At 35.5% G+C, this 26,334-nt stretch overlaps 1 protein-coding gene across 1 annotated transcript in view; it reads right to left on the minus strand.

Moving 5' to 3' along the window:
- Positions 1-287: 287 nt before the first annotated feature.
- Positions 288-26,334, minus strand: part of LOC135215858 (histone-lysine N-methyltransferase 2A-like) — a gene marked incomplete in the record, with an annotated part of 122,683 nt that continues 96,636 nt past the window's right edge. Inside the window, 3 exon segments of the mRNA XM_064250815.1 lie at positions 288-4,762; positions 5,104-5,250; positions 24,763-24,925. Coding sequence (XP_064106885.1) covers positions 4,589-4,762; positions 5,104-5,250; positions 24,763-24,925 — 484 coding nt within the window.

Below are 26,334 nucleotides of genomic sequence, written 5' to 3' on the forward strand. Positions count from 1 at the left end.
TTAGAGGTAGAGATATTTTACATTATGCTGTCAACATTAATACATTTGAACGGACATTAAGACAGAATTAGAGAGCTATAGCACTAACCTATGAGGCCATATAATCAAGATGAATTTGGGGGTGTAAATATTGTACTGTGATAGCCTCTTTTAACCAGAAAAAGGAAAATAATGATCAGGCAATAAAAATAGAATTCATACAGCATGGGATACCAATGGATCTTCGATATATTCAACTGGGGAATGTAGTCAAAATAGGCCACTTAAAAACTCCATGTGGGAGGGGGGAGGGGGTGACTAGTGCCTTATTGTCAAATACTTTACCTTATTTTGAGCTGTATTTTTAAAACAAAATTGTTTGCCCTTTACAAATGTGTATATATATATTATTTACAAGAAAATCAATAAATGTTAATTTGATTGTATATTATAAAAAATAAAATGAATGAAAAACACTCAAGGTAAGGTGAAGTGGTTTGACATCTCAGTACTCTTGAGTACAAATCAGGAATAGTTCAATATTTCTTTTTATTATTCGTACCCGTCACAAGAACAGCTAAATGCTAACTTTGTACTCACTTTTTGATGGCACAAATAACTGTTGGTGGTTCCAAAAAAAAAAAATTTTTTTTTAGCACACATCATATAAAATTCTATGAAATAATAAAAAACTCTATTATCTGTACATTTAAAACTTTCAAAAAGCATATTCCATTCACAAGTGGAAAAAGGTGAAGCCAAAATACATTATGTACAGTTAATTATAACATTTATACAAAGCTTTGATGAATCCAGTGTTGTTTTGTTAAAACTGCCATAGTTGCATCCTAGGGATTTTGGTTGACTGTGGTTGGGGTTTTCTATGGTTGCTTCTTGGTGTGGAATGAGTGCTATGAATTACACGCGGTATATATATTTATATATAATATATAGTATTTATATAGTAATGAGGCTCGTAGCATTGATATGATTTAAAACAACTCAAAATTACAGCAAAAAATAGTCTTGAAGTCTTTATTTCCACATTAATTCTATAACAGCCTCTTGAACTACTTTTTCAGCTTGAGCCCTGATAAAAGAAATATGATCTTTTTAAAAGACCTTTTATCTATCACAAATAATTTAGGCACACAGAAGGTATGGTCATTAATTTTATTATTTTTTTATTGCTCACTGGTAGTAGCTGTTTAGTGTCCAGCAGACAGACAGACACTTTAAACTCCTGTCCAAAAATAATTAGCAGTAGCCATCGTATCGCATGTTGCACTAATAGTTCCATTCAATCACCTTCTCCACCTTAATCCCTTTCCAGCAGTACACGTCAAGCTTTCAACGTCAACGACTAAACGTGTACTGAAGGTAACCTGAGTCAATAGCGTACGGAGCTACAACAACCCTGCTGTCGTCTGTGGTTTCTTGGTCATCAAGCACTACAATGTCATATTTTTTTCTGTTTTTCTGGACCTAATGCTTCTCCATTCATTTTTCTTGGGAAAAGGAATTTACTTTGTTTCACAAAGGTTAATCATAGAAGAAAGTTTTTTTTTCCCATTAACATCTAAATGGAGATTATAAAAGAATGCTCAACCACCTATTAGCACCATTGGATCATTTACTTCATTTTCATGATTCTTTTTTTCTGCAATTAAGGTACAAACGTATTTTTTCTTTGGAGGTCATCACCGTAATAACCCAAGATGCTGGCAGTTGCATGACCTGACCCCTACTGAAATAAAGATGACAATGAAAGGAAAATGGGAAACAGCCCGACATCAATGGGTGGCATCACTGATACCTGCATCCTTGTCAGCAGGAAGCAAGGCACTCAACCAACTTGGCTTTTAAAATCAGATCATCTGATGTGCATAAGCAAACCTAATTTTAACTGTCATCTTAATTAAATCTGACCAACACAATGGCCACTCTTTCATGTCTGGGCCAAATCCTAAGAGGTCCTTTCAACACATAGTACTTTACTACACTAGATTCACGTCTTTCTTCGTTTTAAGAATGCCCTACTTGCTTCGCTTTGAGATTTTTTTTTTTTGTTTTTCATAGTAATCCTAGAATCATTAGAAGCTAACATTAGTTCACATTAAGTAACCATAATACTTTTTCTACTACCATTTTAGGGTCACCGCTGCACCACATAGGAGAGACAGACAATGCCAATTCTCAAATGGCAGTGTAACACACAATCATTTTGCAAGGTCATCGTTTCATCACATGAGACGGCTGCATTGAGGCAATCCATCCTAATAATAATAACAGTTTAAAACCTCCTGTACATTCAATAGATGTAATTTGAAAAGACCTTCAAAACACAGGTTGAGATTCATGCAGCTTAAATTTTTCTGAACATAGTACATGCATAAATTGTATATAAATATATCTTTACTTTGCACTTTATAAGCTTACTGTATTTGAAATAGTGTTATATACGTATCCCAAATTACTACACATTATCTGATGAATGTACAGTCATTTCGTTTATAAAGGCTGGGTGACATGATCGGTGGTAACATGTAAATGGTAAAAGACATAACCATTATTTATCCATTCTTGTTCAAGCTTCTATCTGCTGTGCATGCTTCAAATTATATATATATATATATAGATATATATATATATATATATATATATATATATATATATATATATATATATATATATATATATGTATATATATATAATTATATATATCAGCAACTAACCCCTTCTCAATATACTAATAAAGCATTTTTACTCATATGTGCTTACACTGAAAAAAAGGTTTTGTTGCCAGTATACAAATATTACAATGTTGTATGTATTAAAATACAAAATTTTTCAATTTTGTCAGAGAGCAAACGGATTATTTTTATCAGATCATAATTACTAATGCTTATGCCTACTCTTCACCACTGATCTCGTCACATTACCACATCACAAAATCAAAATGCGAGTAATATTAATTACACATCTACTTAAAATTATAGGAATTGGTGCATGATTATGACAAATGCACTCTCTGAGGTCTCAGTTTCTTGTAATTTTTTCTTTTAATCTTAAATTTCAGTTAATAATTATTGGACCATATTCCATCTTTATGCCTTGAACAAATGGCAATGCCAGGAGAAAAAAAATTGAGTTTAATGTTCCTCAACCAGTTAAAAAAAAGGAATTGCCATTGATAAGACATAACAGAATCTGGTGCTTCATCGCCAATCTCTGATTCTACACATGACGAATAAACACCCAGTCCACTAACATTCTATTTACAAAAGTCATTTGAGGTATGTCAGGCTTGTTAAAAAAATTAAGTAAAACATCAAGAAACATAACAAATACAGCGCCAACTACAAAGTCCTTCATTAACACCTTCCAATCATTAAAAATCATACATTGTTACCATTATGTCCTTTTTCTCTCTCTCACAGACCCATACATTTACATTTCCGGTAACTTACATTGTATATTTCAAGCTTCCTATAAAGAAAAGTCAATGGCAATATTAATGGTTTGAAAAAGTTAATGATGATTAATGTAACAAGTGCGACTCAAAAACCTTAATGCATGTGTTTGGATTACCACCGTCTCCAGCTGACCCGCAGTAGTAAGTGACCTTCATGCTGGAGGGGAGTAAGTAGTCTGAGGAACCTTCACCAGGGATTCGCTAAGGAACTTCAAGAACTCTGGGGGGAGGACCTCCAGGAGGGTTTCAGTAGAGGCAAACTTACCCTAAGCAGTTTCAGTTGAGGAACAATTCACACGTGAAACAAAATACGCTTGGTTACAAACACACTCTCTTCCCGGATCCTGGCTGAAAAACCACATCTCAACAAGAGAGGGCCAAGTCATCTCTCAAAACCTAGACTGAATATTTCTCTTTCAACACAAAACACACTATATCACGCCTTGAATACACGGTAATATAACATTCTCAAAGAGAAATTCACAATAGACTCCTAAAACACAAATTCTCTTCAGACTGGACCAAAGCTTGAGGAGGAGAAAGCAGCAGCCATAGTATCAGCCAATGTTAACGAAGCTTCTGAGTCATAAAAATCTAAACTTGGAGATTTGGTGACTTTCTTTGAATCACACATGACACTTGCATTCATATTCATTATGCTATAGATAAATGTGTGTTTTATGTATGTGTATATGAAAGTGAAGTATGTTTGCTCAACAAACAATATTGCAAATACAAACAAGCAAATTCATTTATTAAATATTTGCATTCAAGGAAAAATATCAATATTTAATAAATGAATGATAAACCTTCTGAATACCATACCCATCATGAAATATCAAAAACATGTTGGACTTTTATCTACAATTGTTGTGGTTGGCAAATGCAAGTCATTCACCTTAATCCAGTATTAGTGAGGTGAGAGCCTGTTAAAAATTCTTCATAAATACATAGAGATTGGCATTTTTGTTAACATAGCTGAAGATCAAAACTGCAGTACTAAACCTGAAAATGCGATTGTAATGCTTTTTATGTTCTTATTGTTTATGTTGTGTATCAACAATAGCTTCAGAAGTCATAAAGCTACAGAACAACCTAGAAACCATTCAACTCCATTTCACTGGATAAACAACTTTAATTGAGGTATTTGCGGCACCTTCGTGTGCCGCAAGTGCACGGTATTTTATCGTCTTCTATTGGGAACTTGTAGTCGTAGGTCAATTCTTCTCCACGCATTATCCTTCTAAGTGCAAAGATTATAATGTGCTTTTTGCCAAGGATATCTACAACACGAGAGTAACAGTTAGGCTGGAAAAAAGAAAAATAATGATGTAAACAAACTGAAATCTCTGTACTACTTCAAATTTAAATCAAGAATAGTGTTGTATGACCATGAAAAAAGAACGGTCAGGTACCTGTAGCTGTAGTTAACAATTCTAATTCATTAGATCATGCATTCATAAATCATATCAAATGAAAAAAAATCTCTTATTAGGCTGAACACTAACATCCATAGCACAAGAATATAAGAAAATTACAACAAGGAAGATAGGAATTATATGCTGAAATAAACATTATCTTAAAATTCTTTTTAAAACTTGTTTAAATTTAATCAAAGACCAATGAAAAATCAACTAACAGCAACTTACATCACAAGAATGATTGATGAATCTTGCTGCATTACCATGCATTGTAGCATCAATAACAGTATCATCATCTATTCTGAACATGTAGCACCCAATGCCTTTAGATTCATAATCTTTTTCACGCATATCACACATGCTTGAACGTATGACCTGAAACAGTATGGTAATATTAAAACATTTGTGCTATATTGTGTTACTATTACATAATACAGTGTTCCCCCCCATATTTGGGGGGGGGGGGGTGTGTAACAGACACCCCTGTGAATAGTTAAAACCACTACTACAAATGCTTATAACTGCGTATCTTGAAAGTTCAGATACCAAATGTATACCTTAAATAACATCCTACTTCAAATATACCTAAAATTACTAACCCATAACTGTATTAATCTTTGAGGTTATATTATTAATATCATTTCAAAGTCATCTTAAACATTTTACCATTACCAATATATACCTTGAGCCAATAATAGAGAGAGAGAGACCATTGAATGGCAACATCATATATCTGACCATCAAGAGTGAAATTAAGAATTTTTTCTGAGACACAGAGAATAACAATGGGTAGAGAGAGAGAGAGAGAGATAACTCCTAGACTATGACTCCTTCCCCGCTGCCAATTCGTATATCAAACTGCCATTTACTCCCCCGCCCACCTTCCTCCAAGTGGATAAAAAGACTGTGAATTGCTATTTCTTTTTTTATTAACCTTATTAACATTTGAAAATTAGTTATAAGGTAAATCATTTATTTATACTACAAAACAAATAAATATACATAAGAGAGAGAGAGAGAGTAAGAATGTTATTGTTTTTGTTTAATCTCATTAAACTTAATGTTACTTGAAAACTAGCACTGTATAATATTATTTTACCATAAAATGTAGTAATGCCCTTAAAGATATACTTATACATACACTTCCAGTCCAAACAGGGGGTGAGAGTTACCACTATGACGTATGTATCTTGTATGGAGAGAGAGAGAGAGAGAGAGAGAGAGAGAGAGAGAGAGAGAGAGAGAGGGTTATCCTTATTTAGGAGTGAAATGGATAGATTATTGTAATTCTTTAAAATACTATCACATATGAATTTTGAAATTAATTATATTATTATTATTATGCAAAAATATTAATAAACATATACACATGTACCATAGAAATTATCTCATCTCAGTAAAAGAAAGAGAAAAAAATGCAAGATCTGGTGTGGGCAAAACACTCACCCTCCTGTCACATTACTTGATATATTTGACAGCTGTTGGACCCCAGCCATCTCAGCTTGGCTAACTGGAGTTCAAAGACAAGATGCGGGGCATAACAGATTTTCTTTCATTCTTGCATAATTTTTTATTTATAAACAACAATCTTGCCAATTCACTTTAGTATTTTCTTTAATGAATTCATATTATTGCTGTTTACATTAATATTGATATCTGAAGATTAGTAAGTCATTTATTTATCATACACAAAACATGCATCTCCGAGAGAGAGAGAGAGAGAGAGAGAGAGAGAGAGAGAGAGAGAGAGAGAGAGAGAGAATTAGAGAATTAGCATTTTATTTCTGTAAAATACTTTCACATGATTTTTGTAATTACAGTTATTATTATCACCATTTGAAAATATTAACCCTCTTACGCCGAATGGACGTATTAAACGTCGAGTCAAAATGTCTCCCGTATGCCGAATGGACGTATCATACGTCGACTCAAAAAAGTTTTTTTTAAAATTCGCGGAAAAATACTTATAGGCCTACCAGCCGAAAACTTTTGAATCACGCGCCTTGGGGGGATGCTGGGAGTTCACGGATCAAGGCGTTGTTTTGTTTACAACCGGTACGCAGGCGCGCAAGCGCGAATTTCTTTCTTATCACACTAAAAAGTATCAGTGACACATCTCGGAAATTATTTTGTCACTTTGACATCATTTTTGCACCATTTTAAATTATCCTTTACATGAAGTATTATATATGAAAATGTGGGCAATTTCATGTAAAATACAACAAAAAAATACTCATGATTGTAGCTTTTATCAGTTTTGAAATATTTTCATATAAATAACGATAAGTGCAAAAATTTCAACCTTCGGTCAACTTTGACTCTACCGAAATGGTCAAGAAATGCAATTGTAAGCTAAAACTTATATTATAGTAATATTCAATCATTTGCCTTCATTTTGCAACAAATTGGACGTCTCTAGCACAATATTTCGATTTATGGTGAATTTATGACAAAACTTTTTCCTTACGTTCGCGCGGTAACTCTTCCGATAAATTTTTTCGTGCGATTGTCCTAATATTTGCACCATTTTAAATTTGCTGTTACATAAAGTTTTATATATGGAAATGTGCGCAATTTTATGCACAATACAACTAAAAACAACCCATGGTTGTAGCTTTTATCAGTTTTGAAATATTTTCATATAAATAACGTTAAGTGCATAAATTTCAACTTTCGGTCAACTTTGACTCTACCGAAATGGTCGAAAAATGCAATTGTAAGCTAAAACTCTTATATTCTAGTAATAGTCAATCATTTACCTTCATTTTGCAACGACTTGGAAGTCTCTAGCACAATATTTCGATTTATGGTGAATTTATGGAAAAAAAAAAAAAAAAAAAAAAAAAACAAAAAAAAAAAAAAAAAAAAAAAAAAAAATTCCTTACGTCCGCGCGATAACTCTTCCGAAAAAATAGGAATTTTTTTTGTGCGATTGTCGAAATGTTTGCACCATTTAAAATTAGCTGTTACATAAAGTTTTATATATGAAAATGTGCGCAATTTCATGTAGAATACAACTAAAAATGATTGAAGGTTGTAGCTTTTCTCTTTTATCGAAATATTTGCATATAAATCACGATAAATAGAAAAAAAACCACGTTCGGTCAAATTTGACTCTACCGAAATAGTTGAAAAACGCAATTGTAAGCTAAAACTCTTACGGCCTAGTAATATTCAGTCATTTATCTTCATTTTGAAACAAATTTGAAGTCTCTAGAACAATATTGTGATTTATGGTGAATTTTTGAAAAATATATATACTTCCCTCCGCGCGCCGATTCGTGGCCGCAAGTCTCCGAAATGCGTACATCGCATTATCCTAATATTTGCTCCTTTTCATATTAGCCGTTTTATAGAGTTTCATATATCAAAATGTGCGCAAATTCATGAAAAATACAATAATAAATAATTGAAGGTTGTAGCTTTTCCCATCTTTGAAATATGTGCATATAAAAAATATATATATAAACATTTCGACATTCGGTCAACTTTAACTCGTCCGAAATGGTCAAAATCAGCAATTCTAATCTAAAACTCTTACAGTATCGTAATATTCAATCATTTGTCTTCATTTTGAAACAAATTGGAAGTCTCTAGAACTATATTTAGATTTACGGTGAATTTTTGAAAAAAACATTTTTTTACGTCCACGCGTTACGAATTCATACTTCATTTTGTGATAATATTTTTCCGGTGTTGCTTTTATTGTTTTACAATGTATTATATATCAAAATGATTGAAATTTAGTGTAAAATACAACGGAAAAAAAAGTAACTCGTTAGCTTTGACCGTTTTTTTGCACAGCGTGATTTGAATACAATTATGTATGAATTTTTTTTTCGCTACCATATATCGCATTATTTAAATATAATAATGATATTATTTTTCATTTATGATAGTTGCATACTAAACTTCAGGCAATAACAAAAAAAGGAGCCAAAAATGAACTCTTAATCTTAAAAACTAAGCGTGCTGTGATTTTTTTAAAAAATTATTTTTTCCACTTCCGCGCTCACTCCAAAACCGGACCCGGCATATGGGAGAGGTTTTGATTTTTAGGGCTTCGGCGTAAGAGGGTTAATAAACATATACATATGTGTACCATAAAAATCTCTCATCTCAGTAGAGAGAGAGAGAGAGAGAGAGAGAGAGAGAGAGAGAGAGAGAGAGAGAGAGAGAGAGAGAGAGAGAGAGACTCCCTCCCCTCCTGTCACATTACTTTATATATTTAACAGCTGTTGGACCTCAGCTTGGACCTGGAGTTCAAAAGAAAGATTTGTGAAGACTGGGATTTCATTCATTCTTACATAATTTTTTAAATTTATAAACTAAAATCTTACTAATTTCACTAAATATTTTCTTTAATGAATTGATTGCTCTTTACATTAATATTAATATGTGAAAATTAGTAAATCATTCATTTCATTTAACATACAAAAACATACATCTCTGTAAGAGATAGAGAGAGAGAATTATTGTTATCACTATGTGATATCATTTAATCTTATTAAACTTACTAATACAGTATTTATCAATATTATTTTAAAATTAGTAAATCATTTTTGTATCATAAAAATGAATTTAGGCATGAAAATAACATTGAAATACACTAATAGTGATTATTTATAGTCAGAAAAGCCCGCAAATAGACTAATTCCCTGCAAATAATGGGTAGATATGGTCCAGAGAAATCCGCGAATCAGTGAGTCTATGAATACGGGGGCCCACTGTATATATATATATATATATATATATGTGTGTGTGTGTGTGTGTGTATATATATATATATATATATATATAAATAAAATATACTATAACAGATTGATTTCAGGTAGATTCTTGTGCCCATGAGACATTTGTTTGGCGGCCTCTGATTGGTTGGTACTGGGAGGTAGGCCAGAGCTGTATATAAAGAGTTTGGCCAACCTTTTGACAGGGCGCCATCTTGCTCCTGTCCTATTTAGCCGCGCTCATCCACCTGAGCGATGTCTGTAAGCTCTTCTCTCTCTTTTATCATATGCTGCTGCTTGTTAACTTAAGCTTTCTATCAATCATTAAGATGTTTATTAAAACACTCATGACAGTTTATACCTCTGTTACAGTTTTAACTTTAAAATACATAACATGGATTATGAAATATTATACATGGTTTCAAAATTAACTGTTTACCTTTCATTCCAGCTTTTCTCATTACTACCATACTTTTACTCCCTAATTCACTTTCTTTTGATTTTTATAACCGACCCTTACGAATATTCTCGTTTTTTTTTTTTTTAGCATAAATATGTAATCTTAAAGTGAAGAAAAATTTAGGAAGTCTACCCTTAATGTCATGGCAAGAAGGAAAGGTTATATTTTTTGCCCGAGTGTGCACTAAAGGCACTAGTTGTCCTAATATACTGCTCGTTTCCAAAACCATTTTCATTTGCCCTAACAGTATTCTCTGCAATCTGAAATAAACTGAAGCAGGAATCTGTGTTGTAAACTAGGCAGTTTTCTCTATATTCTTTTGAGTAAACCTTTTAGAAGGATCTGTTTGTGATGACTGGTTGCTCTCTATTGTTTGAAGATAAAATGTATACAATGATTATTTGACTTTTTAACCTTTTTTTATGCAGTAACCAGCAATATAATGTAGGCTACTCAGTTCTGCTTGATTAATTGAATTGTCACTTGAGAATTGGTCAAAAACAGGTGCCTCAGTTTCATTTTCAGCATCACCACTTGTTTCAACGTTTGGCTTATTAAGAAAGTCAGCTTGAAACTTGTGGTCATCTACATTATAATTACTTGCACTTGATCATTTAAGAAATTATGCAACTGATATCAATTTCAGACCGTTGAAATTCTAAGGCAGTTTGCACTGGTTTTTCAGTCCTATGGAGCTGAACAAGTTTTCTAGACACTCTTGAGTGAATCTGGATGTCAGTAAAAATTACAAATTTTTTAAGACAATTTGTATTTTTCATAGCTACAAACCTGAGGTCTTAACAATAGGATAATTCCCAGTGCCTAGCTGGATGCGGTTAAATCGCAGATGAAAGCATGGAATCTTGAGAGATCTGGCAATGCGTGCATATATCAGGTGAAGAGTGGTCAAGGACCATGCACCCATGCCACAGCGTCAGTCTTTTCCAACTCAGGATGTTTTAGCAAGCTAGAGGTGGGCAGTACAATGTTAAGACCTCAGGTGTGTGGCTAAGAAAAATACAAATTGTCTCGGAAAATTTGTCATTAGTTCACACACGAACAAACCTTAGGTCTTAACAATAGGATCTATCCTTGGAGGGAGGTACAGACATCTTAAACCAGCTGGAGCCCTACCCACAAGTCCAGCTCCAGTAGAAATAACTTCGGGAGAGGGACTGATGCCCATGAGAAGCTAGATACATTGATAACTAACCACCCAGACACTGAGCGACGTACAATGATATATGGGAGAATCATTGCATAGGGAACTAAAGAGAAACTTTGACTGTCCAATAACAAACCAACTTACCAGGTTTGTTACTGAATAGGGGGTTGGTTATTTGCATTCCAAGTGAACAAACTATCAGTATGACAACCTTACCTGTATCAGACCAGTCCAGAGAATGATGTGTCTATTCCTCAACCCGCCCAAAGGAAGAAGGAAAGGTACAAGAGAAAGAAAGAGACCAGCCAACTCACTCATTCTCTCATCCACACAATCATCCTAGGTAAGATACAAATGTGCCCTGTTAAGGGCAATGATGAGTTACAAATTCTGTTGGGCAGCCACCACAGGACCCAGGGAAAATGAGTCCATAGATCTGTGGGCTACAGCCTTAAGATAGAAAGAGGTGAACATGGACTGGCGTAACCAAGTACCAGCACTCAGCACTCTATGTACAGCCAAGTTCTTTTGGAAAGCCAGAGAGGGACCAATACCCCTAAAGTCATGCGCTCTAGCCTGCACAGACATGGCGGTGGAATCATTAAGGGTCAAGTATGCCTGTCTGATGGCTTCTCGTATCCAAAGAGAGATAGTATTCTTCGACACCTCTTTCTTTGTACATCCTGTGCTAACAAAGAGTCTGCGGCAGCCTGGTCTAAGGTGCCGTGTCCTTAAGATAGCAACGTAGAGCTCTGACATGACACAACAAAAGCTCTTTAAGCACCACTGCCCACAAAGTCGTTCAGTGATGGAATGGAAAAGGAGGTGAACCTATCATCATGCACAGGGATTTTGGGTCTTGGCCACGAATTCTGAGACAAATTCAAAGGACACTGACCCCCAACCCCTGGTGTGCTTCACATCATAGCTCAGACCATGCAGCTCCCCCACTTTCTTCGAAGATGCCAAGGCCAAGAGAAAAACCGTCTTTAGCGTCAACTCCCTGTCAGACGAACAACACAAAAGCTCAAGTGGACCCTTAGTGAAACTTCTCAGAACCAAGGAAATATCCTACATCGGAGGCTTGAGCTCCCTAGGAGAAATCAATTGCTCAAACTCCTTAACCTTTATACGCCGACTGGACGTACTATATGTTGACTAAAATTGTCTGTCGGGTGCTTAATTGACGTACGATACATCGACTACAAAAAGTTTTTTTTAAATATTCGCGGAAAAATAGTTATAGGCCTAGTTTGCAAAAAATTTTAAATCACGTGCCTTGAGAGATGCTGGGATTTCACAGATCAAGCTGTTGTTTAGTTTACAAGGGTTACCCAGGCACGCATGCACGAATTTCTTTCTTCTTGCACTAAAAATCATCAGCGACATCTCAGAAATTCTTTCGTCAGCTGTTACATAGAGTTTTATATATGAAAATGTGCGCAACTTTGTGTAGAATACAACCAAAAACAACCCATGGTTGTAGCTTTTATCAGTTTTGAAATATTTTCATATAAATCACGTTAAGGGCCAAAATTTCAACTTTCAGTCAACTTTGACTCGACCGAAATAGTCGAAAAATGCAATTGTAAGCTAAAACTCTTACATTCTAGTAATATTCAATCATTTACCTTCATTTTGCAAAAAATTGGAAAACTCTAGCACAACATTTCGATTTATGGTGAATTTTTGAAAAATACTTTTTCCTTACGTTCACACGGGGTAACTGCCAAAAATCTCAGAAATTCTTTTGTCAGTTTGTCGTATTAACTGTTACATAAAGTTTTATATATGAAAATGTGTGTAATTTCATGTAGAATACAAAAAAAAATAACTCATGTTTGTAGCTTTTATCAATTTTGAAATATTTTCATATAAATCATGATGTGCCAAAATTTCAACCTTCGGTCAACTTTGACTCGACAAAATGGTTGAAAACTGAAATTGTAAGCTAAAACACTTACAGTCTAGCAATATTCAATCAATTACCTTCATTTCGCAACAAACAGGAAGTCACTAGCACAATATTTTGATTTATGGTGAATTTTGGAAAAAAAACTTTTTTTTTTTACGTCTGTGTGTTACGAATTCATGCATCATTTTGTGATAATATTTTCTCTGTGTTGCTTTGATCGTTTTTAAATTTGTTATATACCAAAATCATCGCAATTTAGTGTACAATACAACAATATAAAATTAACTCGTTACCTTTAACCGTTTTGCTCACAGCGCGATTTGTATACAACTGAAATTTTTTTTCCGTGCTGTCATATATTCCAATATTTATATATGATTATATTTTTTTTTCATTTCTGATGGTTGCATACTAAACTCCAGGCAATGACAGAAAAAGGAGCCAAAAATGAACTCTTAATCTTAAAAACTTTTTTTCCCGCTTCGGCGCTAACTCCCGAACGCCGCCGGCATACGAGAGACACTTTGATAAGCGTTTGATAGGCGTTTAGGGGTTAACTAACAAGAAAAGTTCCCATGATGATGTCGATACCTCTAAGACGTAATACTAAACTCAGGGCTGCCCTGTAGCCTCTAATGGCATAAATGGACAAATGTTTCTCTTCTCTGAGAAAGGTCAAAGAGTCTGCAATGCGCTGAATAGAGGTTCAGAGTGGAGAAAAACCCGTTTACGAGAGTGGAGAAAAACCCGTTTACGAAACCGATCACAGTAAATCGCCCATTTTTCTTGGTAAACTGCAGAGGCTGACCTTCTGAGACTGCTGGACATATGCCCTGCTGTCCTCTGAGAAAAGCCTCTTGCTCGGAGGATATACTTTATAGCTTCCAACCATGAAGAGAGACGGATTCTACTGACTGGTGGAACCTTTCTGCATGCGGCTGACACACGAGATGCCGCCAAGGGGGAATTCCCCTCAGAAGCTCCAACAACAACGACAGCAGATCTGGAAACCATTATGCCTGAGGCCATAGAGGAACTGGCTACCAAAGTCATCCTGAGATTCTGCGATCTCATCAGCCTGTTCAGGAATTGACGGATCCAACAAAACGAAGGGAAGGCATACACCTCCAGGTTGTCCCAGGGATGTTGGGATGCGTCCTCTGCTAATGCTAGAGGATCTTGAACCACTGAACAGAATATATCCAGTTTCCTGTTGAACTGCGTCACAAAAAGGTCCATCATGGGTCTCCCCCAAACCTGGAATTGCTTGTCTGCTACTACCTGATGAAGGTACCAATCTGTGCCTAGGATCTGATCCTGACGACTGAGCTTGTCTGTGAAACCATTCTGTTTGCCTGGGATGTACCTGGCTGATAGCTCTACCGAATTGCTGACTGCCTACTGGTGAACCTCGACGGTCAAGGTGTGAAATTGATGTGAAACCAGACCTCCCTGCTTGTTCACATAAGCGACCACCATGGTGTTGTCCAACATGAGAATGATAGAATGACTACTTTCTCCTGAAACTCCTTCAGACCCAGAGAGGTTGCCTTCAACTCCAAGACATTGATATGCTGCTGTTTGTCCTCCAAACTCCAAACGCCCGAGGCAACGAGGCTGCCTAAATGAGGCCCCCCTACCTGCGAGGGGAAGAACACAGAGGAACACCCTTCGAGATTTCGATCGTCCAACCACCAACAAAGGTCTTCTCTCACTTCCAGAGACATTAATTATAATGGGCAAGTCCCCAGCCGGAGACCAGAATTCACTCAGCCTCCATTGTAGAGACCAAAGATGAAGACGCCCATGAGGGACCAGCTTCTCCAGGGAAGACAAAGTTCCCAGAAGTTCAGCCAAGAAACTGTCTGCAACATGGAGGCTACCGTAGACACCAAAGCTGAGGCATCCTGCAGAGACAAGGACAGAGCCACCGACCTCAACTGCTACACTCCAAAGTCAATCCAGCTTCAGACGAATGATGTCCAGGTTAAGGGGGCCGGCCGGAACCCCTATATATGGTGGTATAGGGCAAAAAACGCAAAGTCATGAAAAAATTCATGGAGCTTCAAATGGCAATTGAGAATACGTATACGAAATATTTCGTCAAAATCCTCTTACTTTCGTAGTTACAGGGTAATTAGTTAACGTAACTCAATAAGCCTAAAACATTGATCCGTACAAGAAAATGCAATATTTCTTCTATTATCGTAAATTTTGATAATTATTGTCAAAGAAATTGGGAGAAATGGCATCTGTAGACATTCCCCGAGTCGAGAAGGAGACTTCAGCTCAGCTACCAAGTCCAGTCATGATTCAGTGCGATCACAGACTTCAAGTAATTTACACGTTCGATTTCACCTCTGACATTCGCTTGCTTTTACGTATGTTTATGTATGTTTCAGCTAGAATTTCATCATGCTAATGAGGAAAAGACCAGGAAAACATCTCGCTAACATACAGACGAAGAAAAATTGCTCGAGCATTATTACAGAATATCATAATATACACGTAGTTAGTGAAGAGAGAGGGGAGGGTTGCATAGTAACGCCCCCGTCTTGCCTGACAGCACACGTCACACTGAGCCCAAGGCTACAATCTTTGAGCAAAGGGATCTTCATTTATGATAAATAAAAAAGTTTTGGTTTTTTAATACCCAAAATGGAATATGAAATTCATAATAATCATGATTTATTAAATTGTCTTTGTAAAACGAGAGTACACCTTCGAGTTCCACCTCTGACATTCTCTTGCATTTATGTTTGTTTATCTTTGTTTCGGCAAGAATTTCATCATGCCAAAGAGGAAAATACAAGGAAAACATCTTGCTAACATACAGACGAAGAAAATTCGCTGTAATAAGCCGAGTTAGTGAAGGGGAGAGAGAATTGCGTAGGAGTGCCCCATCTTGCCTCAAGCAGTGCCCCAGGCTACGATATATGAGCAAAGGGATCATCATTTATGATTAAATTATGATAAATAAAATAGTTTTGGTTTATTAATACACAAAAAAAATATACATTCATAATAATCATTATTTATTAACATTGTCTTTATAGAAATACGAAGGAAAACTTTGAACGCCCGTATCTCAAAACTATACTTATTGACCTTCAAAATCTATCTTCTCACTTAGTTTTAAAGCTATAACATTGGAATTTGGTATATAACTCAGAAAGACATTATAGAACAATCAAATAGAGCCCTTTTTTCCAATTTTTGTTCTTTTTTTTTTAAATTTTTTTTCTCCTGATTTATAGGGTTTATTTTTTTACCATATTGAAAAATTCATATCTAGCAAAAATATGACTTATAGAAAAAAAAAACTCCCCATTCGATAGGAGGTCTACATCAGGTCTATATATGGTAGTAATCCCAGGTCTTAATATTAAATATCAAGGGAGGAGATAGAATTTGAAAAATTATTATTTTCGGGACAAATCGCCCTGGCGTCACAAAACCGAAGGTCAGAGGCGAAAATCACATGTGGTTTGGAGATGTCCCAAGTCACCTTATTAAGTGGTATGAATATCAAAGTCCTGTCCTTAAAAAATGGCATTATCCGGCCGGCCCCCTTAACCCTCTTACGCCGACTGGACGTATTTTACGTCGACATTTTTTGTCTCCCGTGTGCCGACTGGACGTATTTTACGTCAACTTACAAAAGTTTTTTTTTTAAATTCACGGAAAAATACTTATAGGCCTACTAGCCTAAAACTTTTGAATCACGCGCCTTGGGGGATGCTGGGAGTTCACGGATCAAGGTGTTGTTTTGTTTACAATCGTTACGCAGGCGCGCAAGCGCGAATTTCTTTCTTGCCGCACTAAAAAGTATCTGTGACACATCTCGGAAATTATTTTGTCACTTTGACAATTTTTGTACCATTGTAAATTAGCCGTTACATGAAGTATTACATATGAAAATGTGTGCATTTTTATGTAGAATACAACAATAAAATACTCATGATTGTAGCTTTTATCAGTTTTGAGATTTTTTTTGTTTTTATATAAATAACGATAATTGCCAAAATTTCAACCTTCGGTCAACTTTGACTCTACCGAAATGGCCGAAAAACGCAATTGTAAGCTAAACTCTTATTATTTTTAGAATAATTTCAATCATTTACCTTAATTTTGCAACTAATTGGAAGTCTCTAGCACAATATTTCGATTTATGGTGAATTTATGAAAAAACTTTTTCCTTACGTCCGCGCCGTTATATAAAGTTTTATATATGGAAATGTGTGCAATTTCATGCACAATACAACTAAAAACAACCCATGGTTGTAGCTTTTATCAGTTTTGAGATATTTTCATATAAATAACGATAATTGCCAAAATTTCAACCTTCAGTCAACTTTGACTCTACCGAAATGGTCGAAAAACGCAATTGTAAGCTAAAACGCTTATATTCTAGTAATATTCAAGCATTTACCTTCATTTTGCAACAAATTGGAAGTCTCTAACACAATATTTCGATTTATGGTAAATTTATGAAAAAAATAACATTTTCTTTACGTCCGCGCGGTAACTCTTCCGAAAAAATCATCCGTGCGATTGTGGTAATGTTTGCACCATTTTAAATTAGCCGTTACATAAAGTTTTATATATGAAAATGTGCGCAATTTCATGCAGAATACAACAAAAAATAATTGAAGGTTGTAGCTTTTCTCTTTTTTGAAATATTTGCATATAAATCACGATAAATAGAAAAAAAACCACGTTCGGTCAACTTTGACTCTACCGAAATGGTCGAAAAACGCAATTGTAGGCTAAAACTCTTACAGTCTAGTAATATTCAGTCATTTATCTTCATCTTGAAACAAATTCGAAGTCTCTAGCAAAATATTTAGATTTATGGTGAATTTAAAAAAAAATCTTTCCTTCCCTCCGCGTGCGGATTCTCCGCCACAAATATCCGAAATGCGTACGTCCCATTCTCGGAATATTTGCTCCGTTTCATATTAGGCATTTCATAGAGTTTTATATATGAAAATGTGTGCAATTTCATGTAGAATAAAACAAAAAATATTTGAAGGTTGTAGCTTTTCTTATTTCCGAAATAATTTCATATAAAAAATATATATATAAAAAAATTCGACATTCGGTCAACTTTAACTCGTCAGATATGGTCAAAAACTGCAATTGTAAGCTAATACTCTTACAGAATAGTAATATTCAATCATTTGTCTTCATTTTGAAAGAAATTGGAAGTCTCTAGGACAATATTTAGATTTATGGTGAATTTTTGAAAAAAATATTTGTTTACGTCCGCGCATTACGAATTCATGCATTATTTTGTGATAATATTTTCTCTGTGTTGCTTTTATTGTTTTACAATGTGTTATATACCAAAATGATCACAATTTAGTGTACATTACAACGAAAAAATAAGTAACTTGTTGCCTTTAACCGTTTTGCGCACAGCGCGATTTGATTACAATTATATATGAAATTTTATTTTTGCGCTATCATATATCGCATTATTTATATATGATAATGATAATTTTTTTCATTTCTGATAGTTGCATACTAAACTTCAGCCAATGACAAAAAAAAGAGCCAAAAATGAACTCTTAATCTTGAAAACTAAGCACGCTGCGATTTTTTGAAAAAAATATTTTTTCCGCTTCCGCGCTCACTCTGAAACAACTCCGGCACACGGGAGACAATTTTTTTTTTACCGCTTCGGCGTAAGAGGGTTAAGATAACGCGACTTCAAGTATGCAGAGTTCGTAGCATAGTACTAACTATGCCTCATGAGAGGCGGGGGAAACAACTTGGCAGAGCCCCTAGAACGAAGCGATCCGTCCCGATCTGAAAGGGGTTTTGACCTTATGTAAAACCGACTGGACATGACCCGACGAGGAAAGTTGAAACGATGACTTGGGATCCTGCGTAGCTCCAGGCAAGGCTTCCAAGCAGGAAGGAGTGAAAGACAACCGAGCCCGAGTCCTACTCTCCAAATTGTTGAACCCAAGAATGAGCTCGACAACTTCTGTAAAGGAAAACAAAAACTGTTGCGTGTCTCCCTCCTCCTGCTCCAGCAACAGAGACCAATGATGAGAAGGATGTGCAGGCTTATCTAAAGTGCCTTCCTCTTGTAAATTAACAGAACCAGCAGCCAAACAGCCACAAACATCAACTAACCTGTCTGGGCTAGATCCAAGCGCCAACTCCTGCGACATACCAACCACAACACTAGGAACATCAATATGCACTCTCCCAACAGATGACTCTCGGACATAGCCGCGTATGAACACTCAATATAGAACGAGAATCCCTCATAGTCGAACCCCTGGAAGTACCAGGAAGAGGGGCAGGCAAACACTCCTGCTGCATTAACTCCGCATTCACAACCTTCGATCACGTGACAGGCGCCTTGAGATCCTTACAGCAACGAATAGGCCCTGGAGAAGGAGACATGGAAGCATCTGCAATGTGCACAAACGTGGGAGGTTGCAACACACTCGCAACTCGATGCAGAGGAAGAAGCAGCCACTGCAGAACGCATAGGGGAAGAAGCACTAACTCTCTTAGTAAAACCAACATTTGCAGGAACATGAGTGTGCCGTTCCTCACTCGCAGATGAAGAAAGAGCAAAGTCCTTAGCCTTCTGACGCTTGATACGCCAACGCAGTGAAGATAGGGGGAGAAGGAGAGGAAGACAGCACTGGCTCCTTACATAACCTCTTCGCAGGAGGCGGGGGTGACACAACATGCTTGCTTCCAGTCCTCCCAGCCAACATGGCAGCAAACTTATCTTCTAAAACAGAGTCCAATCTCTTAAGAACTGCCTGGCATAAAGCCTCAGACAGATCAGCTAGAGAAGGGGCTGACAACATGGAAGGGAGGTGCAGCAAACTGGATAGCAGAGATGATGTCACGGCAGCAAACGATGACACCACAGATGAGCGAGCCAGTGCCGCGGAGACAACTGGGAGTGACGTCATCGATGGAACTGACATCATAACGGGTGATGACGTCAAGGCTTCCATTCGATCCGAACAGGAAGCAGACGCCACTGGTGGAGGGATACAAAATGGCTGACACAGCGATGTCACTAGCGGGCTGACTTGAAGCTCAACCATCACTGGCGGAGCAATACAATATGGCTGACCTCGCCTACCAACGAAGACAAGGCCAGGAGGAGGGGGGTAGCAAGCATCCAAGAAGTGCAACAGCAAACCCTACAAGGAGGGTGGACCCCATAGCCCAAGCGTCCCCCAGAGCACCGCCATTTTGGACATCTCCGAATCTGAAATTAAAGAAACTGATGAAAATGCCTCCTCCTCTCGGGAATCAAATTAACTCCCGAGGAAGAGGGGCGACATTACATAAATCAACGTGTAGGCCTCCCGATACTTCCAACAACGAATCAGCGGAAGAAAAGGAAGGGGGCAAAGGCACAACACTAGCACGGGGTGTGACAGCGGCAGGAGACGAAGCATCAGGAAGAAGAGAAGAAAAACCCTCCCACGAAGGAAGAGTAGAAACTCTACGATGCTCCCTCTTACTATAAAAATAACTTCCACTGCTCTCTAGGCCAAGCACGGCATTCCGTGCAGGGATTCATTATTGTACAAACGTAGAACAGCACCTACTACAAGTGATGTGAGGATCCGTTGCAGAAGCAGCCAAAAACGAGAACACATAAAACCTGGAGTTCCAGGGCATACACGTTGACGAGGCAGAGGAGCAGAAGAAGCCATAATAAAAGTGCACACACACACAAAAAAACACAAGCGAAAATTAGCAATGAACCACAACTCTTGTCAAGGTGGTTAAGAAAAGACTGACGCTGTGACATGGGTGGTGGTCCTTGACTACTCTTCACCCGATATACGCACGCGTTGCCAGATCTCACAAGATTCCTTGCTTTCATCTGCGATTTAACCGGATCCAGCTAGGTGCTAGAAAAGATCCTATTGTTAAGACCGAAGGTTTGTTCGCATATGAACAAATCTGTGACCTTTGGCCAAATAATTACTTTGGAGATTAAGAAGGGTAGTACACAATATCACTCCAGTTTGAACTGGCTTCCATTGTGCATTAACTCCAATGCGTATTTCATGAAACACTTACAACTTGCTCGAGATGCAGTATAGCTTGCTTATAACATGATTCATTGACGTTACTTAGTGCCATGATTGGACATCTACTTGACATTAAATCGAATCACTTATTTATCATACCAATGAACCAAGCTGTTGGAAGTAAGTCTTTACTGTATCTTCGCATTCAACAAGTAATGGATGTCCTACTTTTACCAAATTACTAAAGAAATCTAAAGCACCTGGCACTTTCATTTTCTCAAAATGAGATGGATTTACATGAGCTTCAGATCTTTACCTTCCTGATCAGATATCAAACTTTTGGCATGTTCAGCTGTAACCTCCTTTGATGCCAAATCAAATTGTTTTACCATATCATCACTCAAATGAATGATATCACCTTTCACTAGACATGACCACAAGTTCTTTATAATATGTGGTACATCAAGCATGAAGTAAAGAAATTGTTCTTTGCTAATAGGATGAGCTATCTTATTAACAATTTTACAGTTCCTGGCACAAATAATGCCAAAACTCTTTAGAAAGGCCTGAGTTGCACTCCCTATGTCTGATGTGATGGCACTAAAATGCAATCCAATGTCATACAATCATTGCAAAATATCCAAAACCATAGGTTTAAAAGTTTCCCCCCGTGACAACTCTAGTGTAACACTGTCAGGCAGAAGCAAGATGGTGCCCATCGGTTAGTGATGTCGCCGAGTGGTTCTGAGCATGGCCAAACTCTCTCTATTAGAAAACTATCAATATGTTTATATTTCTTCATTAATCTCACGCTTTGCATAAAATAGGAGTTTTGGTCATACCAAAGGATTTGGTATTAATTGTACAACTAAGTCATCTCTTCCTGAAATCACTAAGATAAAACACAAAGGAATTATGAGTAAATGAAGAGAGAAGCATTCAATTCTTTATACCTGTTTTTACTTTTTTGCATCATTAATGACATCAAGATAATATAAAACTTGTATTTTCAAACAAAAAATTTACCCTGAATACGCCGGTGCTTTCAGATTTTAGATGTGTGTGATATGTAAAGAGAAAATGAAGACTATGTCTTATTATGTTGCATTCATAAATGATTCAAATTTGACGGTATTTCCGAAAGAATGAGATCTGCAAGACATCGTTGCTTTTGTCGTCCTGAGAGATTTGAGTTGCCAATTACCGATATAAGAGGGTTACCATGTAATGTAATTATATTTTCTCAACATATTAACCCTCTTACGCCGAAGCCCTAAACATCAAAACCTCTCCCGCATGCCGAAGCGGGTTTGGAGTGAGCGCGGACGCGGAAAAAATAATTTTTTTCAAAAAATCACAGCGCACTTAGTTTTGAAGATTAAGAGTTCATTTTTGGCTCATTTTTTTGTCATTGCCTGAAGTTTAGTATGCAACCATCAGAAATGAAAAAAATATCATTATCATATGTTAATAATGCGATATATGGTAGCAAAAAAAAAATTACTTCATACATAATTGTATTCAAATCGCGCTGTGCGAAAAACGGTTAAAGCTAACGAGTTACTTTTATTTTCGTTGTATTGAACATTAAATTGCGATCTTTTTGATATATAATACATTGTAAAACGATAAAAGCAACACCAAAAATATATTATCACAAAATGATGCACGAATTCGTAACTCGCGGACGTAAAAAGATATTTTTTTCAAAAATTCACCGTAAATCTAAATATTGTTCTAGAGACTTCTAATTTGTTTCAAAATGAAGACAAATTATTGAATATTACGATACTGTAAGAGTTTTAGATTAGAATAGCAGATTTTGACCATTTCAGACGAGTTAAATTTGACCAAATGTCGAAATTTTTATATACATATATTTTTTTTTATATGCAAATATTTTGGAAATGAAAAAAGCTACAACCTTCAATTATTTTTTGTTGTATTTTTCATGAATTTGCTCACATTTTCATATATGAAACTCTATAAAATGGCTAATATGAAAAGGAGTAAATATTAGGATAATGCGGCGTATGCATTTCGGAGATTTTCGGCCGCGAATCGGCGAGCGTAGGGAAAGAAAGTTATTTTTAAAAATTCACCATAAATCTAAATATTGTGCTAGACACTTCGAATTTGTTTCAAAATGAAGATAAATGACTGTATATTACCAGATTGTAAGAGTTTTAGCTTACAATTGCGTTTTTCAACTATTTTGGTAGAGTCAAAGTTGACCGAACGTGGTTTTTTTTCTATTTATCGTGATTTATATGCAAATATTTCAAAAAAGAGAAAAGCTACAACCTTCAATAATTTATTGTTGTATTCTACATAAAATTGCGCACATTTTCATATATAAAACTTTATGTAACGGCTAATTTTAAATGGTGCAAACATTTCGACAATCGCACAAAAATTTTCTTGATTTTATCGGAAGTTACCGAGCGGACGTAAGGAAAATGTTTTTTTTTTCATAAATTCACTATAAATCGAAATGTTGTGCTAGAGACTTCCAATTTGTTGCAAAATAAAGGTAAATGATTGAATATTACTAGAATATAAGAGTTTTAGCTTACAATTGCGTTTTTCGACCATTTTGGTAGAGTCAAAGTTGACCGAAGGTTGAAATTTTTGCACTTATCGTTATTTATATGAAAATATTTCAAAACTGATAAAAGCTACAACTATGGGTTGTTTTTAGTTGTATTGTGCATGAAATTGCGCAAATTTCCATATATAAAACTTTATGTAACGGCAAATTTAAAATGGTGCAAACATTAGGACAATCGCACGAAAAAACTTATCGGAAGTTACCGCGCGGACACAAGGAAAACGTTTTTTCATAAATTCACCATAAATCGAAATATTGTGCTAGAGACGTCCAATTTGTTGCAAAATGAAGGCAAATAATTGAATATTACTAGAATATAAGTGTTTTAGCTTAAAATTGCGTTTTTCAACCATTTCGGTAGAGTCCAAAGTTGACCGGCGGTCTTTGAAACATTTTGGCACTTATCGTTATTTATATGAAAATATTTCAAAATTGATAAAAGCTACAATCATGATTATTTTTTTGTTGTATTCTACATAAAATTGCGCACATTTTCATATATAATACTCCATGTAACGGATAATTTAAAATGGTGCAAAAATTATGTCAGTGACGAAAGAATTTTTGAGATATGACACTGATACTTTTTAGTGCGATAAGAAAGAAATTCGCGCTTGCGTGCCTGCGTAACGATTGTAAACAAAACAACGCCTTAATCCGTGAACTCCCAGCATCCCACAAGGCGCGTGATTCAAAAGTTTTCGGCTGGTAGGCCTATAAGTATTTTTCTGCGAATTTAAAAAAAAAACTTTTGAGTCAACGTATAATACGTCCAATCGGCATACGGGAGACATTTTGACTTGACGTTTAATACGTCCAATCGGCGTAAGAGGATTAATGAGGTTACTTGACTTAATTTATTGGTCACCTAGTGGCTCCTTGCAAAAAATAAATAAAAGATATTTAAATAGCAGAGAACAATATTACAGTTTTGTTTTTAATCATACCATGTACATGCCATTGTAATGCTTACCTGGCCAGCATACTCTATCACCATCTCTCCAGAATCAATGTCTCTCTTACAGAAGAGTCCTCGACCATGGATGCAAGATCTAAAGACACCCACAGCCTCTCTTGCGGTTTCTCGAAGATGGCGATACCTCATTGCCATTGGCAATTCCAAGCTTGTTGCACGTCTGTTTAAAAATAGAGATTAAACATATTAAAAAATTACAGTTCCGTCTTAACCCCATTGATCAAAATTGATTAGGCAATCAACTAGATAACATAATTATAACATGAGTTTAATACAATAGTATTTCTAGTCACTACAAAATATTTTGGAATTGGCCATAAAAGAGACCCCACATAACTAAAAAGCTATAACAGTGGACCCCCACCTATTTGTGGTTCCAGAATTGTGGCTTCACCTACTGACAGTACTTTTCCCAAGAGAAATATTTACTAATTACTGTATGTATTTTCATATTATCATGACTAAATGCACTTTTGATGGAAGTATTAAAATACTATGGTATAAATATATATATTTTTTTGGTGTTTGAACTATTAAAATAGGTACTTATAAGCATTTCTAGAGGGGTGCCAAGTATTCGCGGATTTTAGCTATTTGCGGGAGGTTGTGTTACTAATCCCCCGCGCAAATAACGGTGGTAGACTTTTAATTAATATGCAAATATGTAATTATGAAACAAAATTAAATAAATAAAAAACTAAAGAAATGGGAAAAAACATAAAGAGAAATAGGAGAAATGATTACATAATTGCCAGGCTGCAACAAACTCAAAACATTTTATTTCATGTCAGCTAAAAAAAAATTAAAATAAAAAAAATAATAATAAATAAATAAATAAATAAAAATATAAAACTACTTCCATACAAGAAATGTATGAGTTCAATAAAAAAAACATAAATGATCACAATATTTTTTTTATATTTTTTTCTTATTTTCAAAGAAGCATAAAATAATCAAATATGACTACAGTCAACCCACCATACATAAGATTTTTCTATGAAAATTATTACTGAATTATTTGCAAAGGAAAGTTTGGTAATTTGTGGATTTTTTCCTTGAGAAATATTCATTAATTACTGTATTTTCATGTTATTTTATGACAAAAAATTAATCACTCATTTTCAAATATTGATATTAAAGTAAACAGCAAACTATCAATAAAATATATTTATTTTTCAAAGCTTAGTATATATATGAAGGTATACTGTATACAGTACTTAACTTCCCTGTGTTTCCCCAATTACTGTACAAAGACAATGGTACTGCTTGAATACTGTATGAGAGAAAATGGATGCAATTGAAAATGGGAGTTACTTGAATAATTTTCACTTAATTGCAAGATGTATATATTTTAAGGATAATGTTTTAAGATGACTTTGAAACTATATTAAAGTGTTTTAGATAATGTTTAAGGTATATTCTATGTGGGATGATAGTTTAAGGCAAGAGAAAATGGATGTACATGGAAATAAGTTTAACTTGAGCAGTTTTCACACTTAGTTGTATGCCACTTATTTTTAAAGGTAATGTTGTAACATGACTGAAATTATACAGGCAGTCCCAGGTTAT

Source organism: Macrobrachium nipponense, chromosome 19, assembly GCF_015104395.2.
Source record: "Macrobrachium nipponense isolate FS-2020 chromosome 19, ASM1510439v2, whole genome shotgun sequence".
Lineage (NCBI taxonomy): Eukaryota > Metazoa > Arthropoda > Malacostraca > Decapoda > Palaemonidae > Macrobrachium > Macrobrachium nipponense.